At 40.8% G+C, this 13,649-nt stretch overlaps 1 protein-coding gene across 1 annotated transcript in view; it reads left to right on the forward strand.

Annotated features, from left to right (window-relative positions):
- Positions 1 to 13,649, forward strand: part of UNC5C (unc-5 netrin receptor C) — a 231,651-nt gene that overhangs the window by 194,384 nt on the left and 23,618 nt on the right. The window contains exon 7 of the mRNA XM_042812571.1: positions 934 to 1,098. Within this exon, the coding sequence (XP_042668505.1) occupies positions 934 to 1,098 (165 nt within the window). The remainder of the gene's footprint in view (positions 1 to 933; positions 1,099 to 13,649) is intronic.

Here is a 13,649-nt window from a genome sequence, read left to right on the forward strand (position 1 = left end):
GCAAATAAATTTGTAATGTCTGTTCAGTCCAGCTGTCACAGCAAGTGCATCATTTGAGGCACATGGAGAGCAGATGCCAAATTTCAGGCACATTTACCCAACTTCAAATACAATACCTTTAAAAGGTATTCAAATGCAAACTTATGAAAATTACAAAATTGTTTTAGGAGACAGAGGGTAGTTTGTGGCCTTTCCATGACAACATTCTGCCATCTGTCCTACTGCCTAGTACTCTCCTATGTTGGCTGCATCACTAAAATTAGTGTCACCATGGTGTCACTTCAACTATGGAAGCTTGGCCATCCAAGACTGAGTCATAGAAGGGGGTCAAAGGAGCTCAAATGAGCAAAACTCTCACCTCTTCTCATTATTCCAAGTTGCAGACTACTGTCTCAAACTCTATTACTGGAATAATTTAGTTATTAGTTCATTGACTGTTTCACATTTTGCTTTTGAAAATCATTTGCGGGATTTTGAAAGGTGCTAAATGCATTCCTGATTCTATTCTTGTGAAATATACCTGTGCCTTTAAATAATTCTTTTAGCATCAAATATTTAAAATTAAATATCTTCATTCTAGAGAAGAGCTTCTGGCCAAGTTTAATTTTAACCTCTGTGTTAAAAAAAAAAAAAAGGAAAAAAATCACAGATTGCCAAATTGCACACTTTGAGCATAGATAAACTGCTGACATGTTTCTAAAAAGGGAGAGGAAGAGCAGAAATGATGCTGGGACAGAAATAGGACTTTTAAAAATACAGGCTGGTTCATTTCATTGATTCATGTGTGGGCATGTCTTAGAGCCCTTCTTCCTTGCGAGGATAACTGAAAATTCCAGGCAGAGTTATTCCAAGAAGAGCAATGCTTTGCCTTGGTCCCACGCATCCCTTTGTGTACCTGTTCCCCTAACACCTTGTGTCCTCTCCTTGTCTCAGTGGATGGCAAATGGACGTCCTGGAGCAAGTGGTCCACTTGTGGCACAGAGTGTACCCACTGGCGCCGGAGGGATTGCACAGCCCCAGCCCCGAAGAATGGAGGCAAGGACTGTGAGGGACTGGTGCTACAGTCCAAGAACTGCACCGACGGGCTCTGCATGCAGGGTGAGTGCTTCTGCATCAGCTCTGGGGTCCAGGAAAGATGTAGCCTTAGAAAAACCTGCTAAAGATCTTGTCATCGTATATCTCCTGACAGCTGTTACCTATACAACTTTCATATGACTTATGCAGTAGCATCATGAAGGTCTGCTCTAGTACTGAGATCTGTTCAGTCTGTGTCTGTCCATGCCATGGTCCCGTCTTAGGGGCTAATAAGACTGAGATGAAAGCAAGAGTACGCTTGTGCTGTGATTCCGACTTTTTTGCAAGCAATGTCTTCTATGTCTTTCTCATCCATTCTTAATAATGAAGTCTTCTCCATTCTGCTGGTATGTTGAAACTTCTCTTTGCATTTTGTTAGAATAACCTGAGTACAATAACCTCTCTCCTGAAAAGTACAAGACATTTCTTCCTTCTTCTCTTTTGAGCCTCAGCTCTTCATTGCCCAAGAAGCTGTGGTAGTGACCATCCAGTATCAGTGTGTCCAGATCATAATATGCTTAGAGTTTTCTAATGAAAAAAGAGTCAGGAATTTTTATTCTCTCTGACAGATGACTAGTGACTGAAATAGACCCAATGCCACATAAGTAACACCACTAAACTAATAGGTCTATTTTCTAAGTAGGTGGCTACTGTCATGGCAGCAACCTCTTGTGATACTCTATGTCAGTATTTTGCCCCAAGGTTCCCAGATTGGCCAAAAACACTTCTTCAGTGTGACTTGCACCATCAATTTCATTATGTGAAAAGCTATTAGTCAATGTCAACAGCATAAAAAGTGTAGCTCTCCAATATTTGTTTTTAAGAGGAGTATAGAAAGGTAAGATTCAGAGCTTTAGGCTTTTTATTTTCCAAAGACACGGCTGGATTTTTTTTCCCCTGTCTTATTGTAAAACATCTCTGTAACTATCATAGTGGGAAAGTTAACGCGTCTGTAGCTCCAGTAGTATGAATAAGTCATTATGGTAAATTAGGAAGAAAAGATACATCCCCTCTACAGAAGAGCTCTTTACTATCAGTTTATATTTAGACAGGTGTATGTCATCTTTGTGTATGTGCATAAAGAGAGCCGTTTAAGCAGAAATCTGGTGGAAGAATAGATATAATAGTACAGCAGAATAAAAGCCCTATAGGGATCTCATTTATCTGTTGATGGTATATTGCATTTTATTTGTGAAAGTGGATGCTGAGTATAAAGCAGAAGCCTTCAGTGGGAGAGAATGTAAAGTTATTGTGAATCTCACTCTGCTTCATATATATGTATATAAAAATGGTAATGAAAAATATTCAGTCACATATTGACCCACTTGGCTCCAGGGGCTATGATCATCCTTCAGTGCTGGAATTTAATGGCAGTGTTTTAGTGGTGTGTTTATACTCCTGAGGCTTCATACACCTGTAAAACCTACAGTGCTGCTTCCAGATCCATCACCTCTGGGAAGATTGATTTGTTGCACTTTATGGCAGTGTGCCTACTGTTCTCTCTCTCTCTCTCTCTCTCTCTCTCTCTCTCTTTCATTCTTTCTTTCCTTGCAGTTTATGCAAAATCATTCTGCCTCTTTTATATTTTCACTGATGTGAGTCTAGATCCAGAGCAGATCTGCCCATAAGCAAGGAAGGAACATGGACCTCTTCATTCCTAAAATATTGCACATGAGGCTGGTGAGGGCTGGCCTGAAGCTGGCATTTCCCCTGCCTGGGAACATCTGGACCTACCAGAGGTCTCAAAGCTGTCATGCTGATGGGTGCCACTTAGTGCCACAACTACTTGCCCTCTGTGTCCAGCCTTTCAGGAGGCTGTGTCGGCCAGTTGCTTGCCTGCCCAATGGCCAGATCCTGTCTGAGGGTGCTCTGGTGCTTCCTGCTCAGAGGCAGACCTCAGTGACTGCGCTGTCTGAGCAGCTGGGATCAAAGAGTTACTGGATGGGCCCAACTTACCATGAGGCTGTTGCTTTGGTAAAACTCACTTGTAAACATATATCTCTATATGTTTATGTATATAAAAGGTGTCCTGAAAAACGTTGAGTTGAATGAGTCTAATTTGCAAGCTCTTTCTCTTTCAGTCTATTATTCACTACAGTAGCATCAGCTGGATAAATCAATAAGCTCTTTCATCAGACTGCCCCTGCTCCAGCAAAGAGCAGCAGTCTGCACTGATATTGATTTCTGTGGGGATAAAAACTGTGGAGCTCTCTCCATCCCTTGTAATTACAGTATTTTGCACCCAAAACTGCAGTTTGTGCTTTTCGCTAACTGTGGCATTTCTTGTGCAACTCTGCTGTCACATTTATTCGGATTAATGATCTTGCTAGTATACACATACACTCTCTTATTCAGTAGTTAGTATTTTTCTGTTAACATGAAAGGATGAACAGTCATTAAACTAGAAAGCCTGCAGAGAGACAGAAGGCTGAACTGAAGAAGAGTAGCTGTAGTGACGAATTTAGGGTGGTCATTACTATTTTAAGTTTCCCCATACACAATATTGCCTAGCAGGTCCCGTTACAACAATTTTGTAATTCCCACAACAGCATTAATATGATCTTCTGGAACAAAATATGGTGTAAGTGTAAGAAGAATTGGCTGGCTACCACCCACACTAGTTGCGTTACTGCCTCTGTAGTTGCGTTATTTCCCATTTGAAGTACAAGAACTGCAGTAAATACTTTGGTGCAATGAGGAACGTTTTTAAAGGCACACACTGCATCTCACAGGGGATTGCTATAAGCTGAAATGCTGCAATTAGCTCTCCCCTCATTCCACTTAATGACTTTTGTGGGTGTACTGTGCGGACACCAAGCAAGCGCAACACTGCACCATCACTTCACACTTCAGCACAAATAAGATGATGGGATCAGAAGTGTCTTTAGAGCAAAGTACAGTGTGAAGTGTTTTGCTGTGCCCACTGGTGGCAAGGTACCTGTGTGATACTGAAAAGTGTCTGGTGGCCCAAATTTGGCTCTGCATTCTGCATACACTGCTGCTGGTGGCCAGGAAGAGGTGGACACCCTATAAAGTGAGTTAACTGTGTTGGTTGGTGGCTCGCTGCATGAGTGGTGATGTGCAAGCTGTCTTCTTGCTTTTTCACACCTGAGGTAAAAAATATTAGCTGCTGTATGATAGCATCATAGAATGACCCAAGCTGGAAAGGACCCAGAAGAATCATTGAGTCCAGCTCCTGGCTCCACATAGCACCACTCAAAAATCAGACCATACATCTGAGAGTGTTGTCCAGATGCTCCTTGATCTCTGGCTATTATTTGATGCCATGTTCCTTACTCAACCACCCTCACCTGATGAAGAATCTTGAACGTGTCCATGCTCAAAGTGTTTCATCTGTGTCCTGTCTACTGACAATCTCAAGTGGCAATGTTCAGGTCTCTTTTATCCCTAACTTCAATAAATAAGCACAGAAAGTCCATAGCCATGAGTGTGGGTGCCTGTCCATGCTGGTAAAGCATGTCTTTTCTGAAATCTGAAATTCTGAGATCATGCTAGTGATGAGCAAGTTGGCACCAGCATACTCAGGAGAAGACAATCAGTGTCCCTTCCTCAGCTCACTCTTAGTTTAAGCAGGCCACTATGGTTTTTCATAAAGGCTGGCTAAGCTGTGCTTTTAATTTTTCTTCAAATCATAGGTTTAGTTGTCTTACAGCAGCAAGGTAATACTGAACTATATGTCACTTGACAACTGTAGATTATCTAGTTCTATAAATAGTACCATTGCTCTGTTTAGTAAAAACTGTTCACTTTATACTGTCACAGTATGGATTACAAACCCATCGTTTCATAGAGGCAAAAGGAAATTTCCTTGGGTCAAGCATAATCAGATTCAGTGTGGACTTTTCCTTTATTCCTTTAAATAAATAAGCATGAAAAGACTGAGGCAGGCTGCTATCACTTAAAGGACGGTGGAAAAGATTTAAAAAATCCTCACCTGCCACTAAAGGCATCACTGGACCAGCTCCCTGGTCACTCTTACTCTACAAGAGAATCATATAACTTATGTGCACAGCAACCTAGTTGGATTCACTACTTGAGAAATAAGAAGTTTTGCAATGGAGAAGATGTTATTACCAGAACTGTAATTCTATTTCTTCTTAAAAAGGCCCCCTGCTGAATCAATATGTTGCTTCTGTGGTTGCCAAATTCTTTGAAATCCTTGTATGAAAGTCAGAGTTAAGTTCATAAAGTTGCCTCTTACAGCCACAGTGACCTAGGGACGTGAAGAAGATGCAGTTTGTCCTGCTGGTTCACTAAGTGGTTAACTACTGCCCTTTAACAGCCCTGTGCTATTTGTATACAGATCTGAAGTAGAAAGCAAGGTTAACCTGATACTAAGAACTCTTTCTTCCTAGGATATATATGTACTGCACATGCCCTGTTTGTTTAATATAACATACCAGAACTTTCTGATGGGATAAGCATTTGTTTCCCATTTTGGCTTGTTTTGAAAGCCAGCATTCAGCAAGGAATTACAGAGCAGAGAAGTTTGATGAGGACTTCTGGTCTTCCAGAGCAGATTAGTGTGCATAGAGCAGGGGAATGTTTTTCAGGCTCCAGGAGGTAAGCAAAGCTCTCTCGAGGGAGATTGCAACAGAAGCCTATGTGTGCAGAGGAATGAAATAAAACCTTTTATTAAGAGCATGTGGGTCAAGAGGGAACTTATAATATGTTCAGTCTGTCAGTGTAATGATATATCCACATGGCCAGTTGCATTGAGCCTTTGACGGGCAGTTTTATTCATTTTAAGAGCACATCTCATCTGTTCCTAGAGGAAGTTTTCTATACTATTGTTATTTGATATAAATAAAGAGTTGTGATATTTTATTTTTAACCCCACTACTATGTAATGATGTAGCAGCTAAGGGAATGTATGTACACATCTCAGTTATGACTCATTTATTCTTATTGTAGTAACATGAGAAATCCCCAGCTGAAGACCGACCCACTCTGGTGGGTCCTCTGCAACTGCTTAGTGAGAGCTCATGCCTAACAAAGCTCCTACTCAAAGCAGATGAAAGCTCTGAGTATAAAGTGCAGATCCACAAGCAGAGCCTGGCACCCTGAAACTGCTTTTTCCCACCCCAGTTACTTCAGAAAAACCCCCTTCCCATTAATTTTAAGGAAAGGTGAGCACACTAAGATCTCTAGATTGTTTTGAAAAATAAGCCAGGGAATACATTACCTTACTTGTGAGCTTATAGAACTCCTCCTTTTCTGGATGCATTCTAACTGTGTTTTCTTTCACCAAGCTGCTTGCCATGCATTCCCTCTTCAGTGCCAAACCCTGTCCTTGTTTCAACTCTCCCTGTAACTCATTTGCTCTAGGCCAGCTACAAAACAAAGCAAACCCCAGGAAATCTATTCAGGCACTGCAAATGTGGAATTTGCAAATACACAAACTAGCAAATTGCAATGCTAGACGTGTGTTTACTTTTGCTGTCAAACATCCATAAGAAACCCAGCATTAAGGTTCTGTGCTTCTAAGATATTAAAGACAGGCATAAGATTTAGCTAAAAGGTCGAAGTCCTTAACTTTAAAAGATTGCATATTGTCAAAATTGCCTCTTCTAATCCACATCCAAATTGTAGCAACAGGTTATCCTACTCCTCCATCTTCTTCCATCCCATGTAGATTATATGCATGCTTAAACTAAGGCAAGACCTTTCTAACAGCGTTAGCTAAAGTCAAGAATCTAATTTAAAATGAAAACACAGTTTCAATCTTAATTATAGAATATCATACACTCGTGTTCAAGGACAGAAATGAGAGAGGCTCCCCATTTAACCTATACATTCAGGAAAGATCTGAGATAACACCCAAGTAAATAATCAGTCACAAAACCTTCAGCTTCTTGTTTATTAGCCCACCATGAACTTGCCAATAATTAGTCCTTTAGCAGGAAAATAAATTACTGTGCATTATCTCCAGGATGCCTGATATCATATCTGACCTTCAGCATACTTACTGCAGACTTGAAGGTCTTTCTCTAGAAGAGCAAATATAAGAAGCCGGACAAATTTTGCCTGAAATATTTTTGCAGTTCTGCGGACATTATTATGTGCTTTCCCCTTCCCCCCACCCTCCATTTTTTATCCACCATAAATTACAGATGACATTTCCTTATTTATGTGCTAGAATTTCTGCAAAATAGTAGGGGAGAGAAGCAATTAACAGCAGCTGCAATACAAGGATTATTGTTGTCATTTCTTCTCTATTAAATCTGTATTAGAAACATGTTAAGTGAGCATGGAGGTTTAGTCCTAAGCAGTAAGAATATGGGATTTACTTCAAGGTTATATTTGTACCCTTAACTTTGCTCCCAAACAGAGAAAGAACTACCAGCAGCTTGTGCAGCCGTGGCCTATGGGCACTGGAGGGAGAAGTTCAAAACTCCTATAAGTCAGTTTAAGTCTCCTAATTTCCTTCTCCTTGTGAAAGTGACTGCTTTTCCATGATAGGGAGAAAATAGAGACCTATGTAGTTGTGTCTGAGTTAACATAATCACTTGAAAGCTTTGAGCATTTTCACATTCTGCTTGTCATAAAGAAATTGCTCTAAAAACAGCAAAGAAACTCTGCAAGCAATTCTGAGCATCTGGAGCCAGAGAAAGAGGAAGATACTGAATTACCACTGAAAGATCTCATGTTCAGAATTAAGAACAGAACTAATCAGATGCCTGTTATTTGGGACTGGCATGGGAAAAAATGACTAGCTTGCTGGCCTTGATTTATTAAATATTGGAATTCATCTAATATATGTATATACTTACATACAGTTGGGAACAGTTCCTGTAAACTCTCGTGTCACTATGCACCACCTGCCTACTTCAAATTGTCTAAGAACTGCTTCCTTCAAATTTTAGGTCTCTACATTTGAGAATTAGTCTCTATTCATCTTTCACAGCTCTGTAGTTCAGAGCCTGTTGCCACCAAGAGGTTACTACAACTTCACTGTCACTACACTGGATGAAACCATCAAATAGAGAAAGAAAGATAGCAGTTGAATGAGTGCCCTCTTCTTTTCTTACATGCAATTTAAAGGGCATTGACTTTGGAACCTAAAGGGGGAAATGAGCTATTATTGTATATTATGCACAGCCTGTCATGTTCATTGCAACAGGATGATATGGGGACACATCATGTGGCTAGGCTTTCAAAAGGACCACATAATTACATGACCCTAGCTCCTTTTAAAAGCACTGTGCAGAGGAGAAAGTGAAGAGCATTTATAGATTAGAAGCAAGTGATGCCAGATTAAAATATTATGCATTAAAGAAACGAGCAGTTTTGATGTACTTTATGCAATCTTCACTTTATTAAATGTGTGTGCACGTCTCAAAATCTCACTAACCTTGATACAGTCTCAAAATGTGTACCATTAGCTGTGACCTCAGCAACTAATGGCATAAAGCAGATTCTTTGTAGGATAATTGTAAATGTTTTTGTAAATATGAACCAAACTGGATAAGTATCAGTGTGCCCAGAAATATCACCTTCGGCTGCTCCACCATCTTACGTAGTTACCTGCAGGGAAGAGAAAGTAGTGACTCAGGCAGCTGGAGAAAATACAAATGGAAAAGGCTTTTTTTCCCCCTTTCTTTCTTACGTTGGTATTTTATTTTCTGCAAGTAACAGAATAAAACATTTTCATTATCTGCTAAAAAATGAAACAATAATATAATTTCAGTATGACTAGACAGCTGGTAAAATCTATTAGGGACCAAAAAAGGGGAGGCACTTACAAAATTCTCTCTGTGTGAAGCTGTAACCTACTGCACACCACAAGGAGCAAAGTTGTCTTTAAAATAAGCTAGTTCCCTGGCCAATGGCTTTCCAGGTAAAATCAGACACAGGATTTCAGGATGCCTATGGTCATGATACTGAATTCCCACTTTGTGTAGTATGCATGTGTATATATGCTCATAAATATTTTGAGAGGTATATTCATCCGTGAGGAGAGAAGTTGGAAATAGTTTTTAAAAGTTGTTTTGGTGGCTTTTTGATGACAATCTGTTTCAATTTCTGACTCAGAGGAGTCAGCACCATAATCTCTGCACAATTATTATCTGTCATAGGTCTGAAATTTTTCATTCCTACCCCATCCCTTGGCAGACAGGTTTTTCCTGAGGCAAATTGCAGCAGCTGAATTCTTGCTGTATAAAGAGATGTTCTATTATGTCACAGCTAACCACCTAAACCAGGTGATCCCACACATTCAGATATTCTGAAGACTGTTGAACCCCAATGACGTGCCTTTGAGTCTCCTGTGGTTATTGGCACAAATGGATTTCCAGAAGGTTGGAGCAAGGCATATGGGACCAGAATGCTCCGGCTGGGCTCCCAATGGTTAGGGATCATTTGTGTTTGCAAACAGCACCAGACTAATTAAATGAGCTTCAAAATCTATTTAGTTAAATGGACTCAATTTCCCAAAGCAGTGTAAGTGTGACTGGTACAGAAATTGAGTTAAGCTAAATTGATAAAAAGCCTCTGAAATCTTCTCTGTGTACCAGTGTTAGACTGTTTTTTTCCAGTTCTCTGACCTTTGACATATTCATCCTTTCAGCGTATTACATTGGTATAAAAGTGCTTAAATTGCTGTAGGTATTCTTTATGGAAAGCAAATAGCCAATGCCTAGGGAATGCATCTTTATAATGACATAGCTGCATTTGTACAAAGCATTTCTGCCTATGTAATTACTCAAGTTAAAAAAGTCCACCTTTAACACTTAATAGAAGCACTTTTACAGGGACAAAAAAAAAAAAAAAAAGTATTTACAAGCTTAATGTGGAATATAAAGTAGAATGCATGGAGAAACATCAAATTAATTAAAGACTTTTTCATAAATACATTTCATGTGCGATTACATTGGTGCAATTTCTGTGCATAGCCCAAGCCTCCCACTGATTCTCCACGTATGACATCGAGAGCAGTACTTCTAAAATGAAGGAAATAAATAACCGGTGTTGGTAAGTCACTGAGATCCTCAAACAGAAGGGACTATGCAAGTGTAAAGTATGTTTATTACTATTTGACTCATCCAGCAGCAAGTTACACAACAAAAAATCAAAAGCTGCTTTGAAAATGTACATTTCCCAACAAGCTGTAGGAAGAAGCTTAAATTATTTTTCTCAAAGCAAGTAGCTCACTGTGAAGCCAGCTGCTCTGCGTGTGAGTCAGCAGCCTCGGCAGCCTTCCTAGAGTCAAAGCCAACAGCACCTTTCTACATTTACCCTCGTTAAAAAATGTGATGATCCTGGTAGATGTCCCTGAGGTTTTTGCCAGGCAATGTTGTTGATACAGGGGAGAAAAAAAAATTTAAAAAAATGAAAAATATGTCTATTCACTGCAGTTACTTTGAAGAGAAGAGGGGACTCATTCTTCATTATTACAGGTACTAATCCCAGCAGGTTTGCATCATTATTCGATGAAAACATCCTTTCTTATTGTTCAAAGGTGTAGTCAAGGGGACTGGTATGAAAGCCTATTTTCTAAAGCAGTGTCTGTGCTGTGGTGCTGGGAGCATGGCTATGGACCAGCCTTCTGTGCAGCTAGCACTGCTATGTGCAGCCTCAAGCCTTCCATTGCCATGGCAAGGCCCACTCCCTTTTGGAACACTCTTTCATGACAAAGGAGCGCCTAAAAATTGTTTTATTCTAGAAGCGCCTGCCCAAATGGCAAAGGGTGCCTATAGTAGCCGTGTTTGAGTCATCTCCTACAATTGTGCTTAATTTGCAAACACAAATGGACCTGGCATTTGATGTGCTGTTCAGCAGACTGATGGCACAGCCCGGCTTGGCTGGGATGCTTAATAACCAACCTGAGGTGAGGAGTTCCTCTTGCTTCAGCCAGGGGAGGTCTTATGGCCACCACAGCCCAGCTTGTGCAGTGCTGTCTCCTTGACCAGGACTTTGCACTTTGCAGTCTTCAGCATGGATGGCTATTTATCTATCCATGGCCAGCATGCTCAGACATGACTCGACCGTTGGCAAATAATTGGTATGCCCACAACTAAAAGCTCAGCATGGCATCTCATGTCCTTGGCCCTTCCCTTCATCCCCTTCTTTCTTCTATTCAGAACATTTTTTTCCAGCAGCAAAGGTTTGCTCAGAAAGTTGCCTCTCAGTAGTGGTACACGCAGGAAGGTACAATCAAATGCCATTTGTAAAGTACGTCAATTTATGAGATTAATGGAAGCAAAAATTTTCCTCGTCTTTTCCTCTTCTTTGTAATAGGTATGCTTTGAATACAGACACAAAGCGTTTGTGGTAAAGGAGTTGGTATCAATCTTTGGCAGCTGCAAGGCTGTTCTCTGCAGTTATCAGTATGAGAATTCATGCAAAATCGTCAGAGGCAAAAAAGTATTTGCTACAAATAGAGTCTATGGAGAGATTGCTGCTTCTTTTAGTGTCTTTTGAGACCACAATTGCTTACTTTCCTAAGAATACTTGAACTTGGATGTCTACTTTGTTGGGAATAGAAAAGGCTGTCAGTAAACTCACAGCTAATCCAGGCGGTGCCATTTTTTGTACCCTGAGTGGCAGACATCAAATCACTTCCTGTGTGGCAGGAATGACATGCAGCCTCAAATGCCAAACCTGCCAGCTGAGAAGCAACTGAAAGAAAGGGGAATGGCCTTTCTGTCTCTGCATGAAGGAGTGCAAGCTCTGCACAAGTTTAGGTGATGCAAAATTGGTTAAGGTATGTTACCCTATGCCAGATCCCCCAAAAATACACAATGGGACACAGGAAATGCAGGGATCTCCCCGCAGATTTGAGTATGAGGCTGAAGAGCATGTAGAGAAGCAGCCAGCCTAAATTCAGCCTTGTTTTTATACCTTCCATCTCCTCTGGCTGACCCCTGCTCTCCAGGGACATCTTGCCATAGGAAATATTGGCCATAATATTATAGCTGAAACAGCTGGAATTTAGGTGGACTAAATATGCACCTCATCATTCACCTGGGGAATAACTGGGGAGTAACCAGCTCACGGTAAATTCGTGCTCCAACTTGCTGAGCACTCACTCAAGCCTTCAGAAGTTGCCTTCCTGACTTTTTTTGGCCGATGCCACAAGCGCACTGGTCGAAGTGGGAAGCGGTTATTACAGAAGATTTAGTGTGCATGCTGAGAGTACACGTAAGTGAGCTTGCCTCAACAGACAAAATAAATGAGTGTGAGAACGTAATATTTCTGAAAGCAATTGTAAGGCTGGAATCATTGCGGTGAGATAAAGTTTTAAGTAGATGTTACAGGCAGTATAGTTTACCCCATAATGCCTCAGAAAAAAACATCATCATCAGAAAGCAGCTCTTCTTGCTCTGGCATTTCAGTTGAGGTAGCATTTATGTGATAGTTAATGTCTGGAAACTTTGTGGGGAGGTATGTCTGTGTCTGCAGTTGGGACAGACTATATCTTCATTAGCAAGTGGCGCAGCCAAGCAGGATGAGATACGCAAAGCTCAACAGATGCTTTTGATCGATCTCAGCATTTCTGGGAGCTGGAGATTATTTCTCTGATCTGCCTATAATGTGGTCCTGTGCATTAGGTGCACGCCAGGAGTCCAGTTTTATTTCATCTGCAGGAGCCCAGTGCTGTGCAAGCTCCTCGCAGTGTGTCCCAAGGCATGGGGGAGATGGAGAGAACTGTGGGATTCCTTTCAAAAGTAGGAAGAGGGGGACCCTTTCTCCGGCACCCACCTTAATTCCATCCATGGCAGTGACTTACCCTTGCTTTGTCATTTCCCTCTCCAACAGGATGTGATTCAGAGCCTTTCCCTTGCTCCCCATGCAAATGGAGGGGGGCTGAGAGATTCTCAGCAACTCCCCTGATCTCCTCTAAAGCCAAACATCCTCAGTGTGCTTTGCTGTACAAGCTGCAGAAAGACCAGACTAAAGAAACCATCTCTCTTATTTAGCCGTTCAGAAATATAACTGTAAATTGTGTTATCATTTTGTCGATAAACAGGGCTTGCAAAGATTTCAAATAAATAATGCTATGACCCCAGGGGCCTTATTGATTTTTTAATAATTTTGAAGAGAAGCCACTCAGTTTCCTGTTTGCTGACAAATTCTTTGCTCCCCGAGGAATTCCTATTGAACGCGCATTAAAGAGAGGATAAAATAATTCCATGGAAATCCAGAAAGAGGGCTTTCTGCATGGACTCTGCTCAGCAAATGGGTATTTAACCTCTGACTGGTGACGACAGGTCTCCTTTAGCTCTATTAGATCAACAGCAAGCTACTATAATTAAATAAAAAAACTGTTTAGAGCCTCACCGAACATGTCCTGGGAATTAAAGCATATGGCAGGGATAGGGAAAAAAGACTTTCCATATGCTAATGACCCTTGATGTCTGAAATAAATTAGATCCATTAGAGTTTATGCTCTATAAAAGAAAGACTTTAAGCACTCCAAAGTTAGTGACTCGAGACCGATTTTGGCTTAGAAATTCAATCTGCCTACTTAGTAATTCTTAGTAAGGCTCTGGAGGAGACAGAGGATGCAAAATCATAATTCTGTGCTGTATCGGAATTCTAAAGTGCCATCA

This window comes from Centrocercus urophasianus, unplaced genomic scaffold, assembly GCF_019232065.1.
Source record: "Centrocercus urophasianus isolate 14NV4802_14NV808 unplaced genomic scaffold, USGS_Curo_1.0 seq_13, whole genome shotgun sequence".
In the NCBI taxonomy this organism is placed as follows: domain Eukaryota; kingdom Metazoa; phylum Chordata; class Aves; order Galliformes; family Phasianidae; genus Centrocercus; species Centrocercus urophasianus.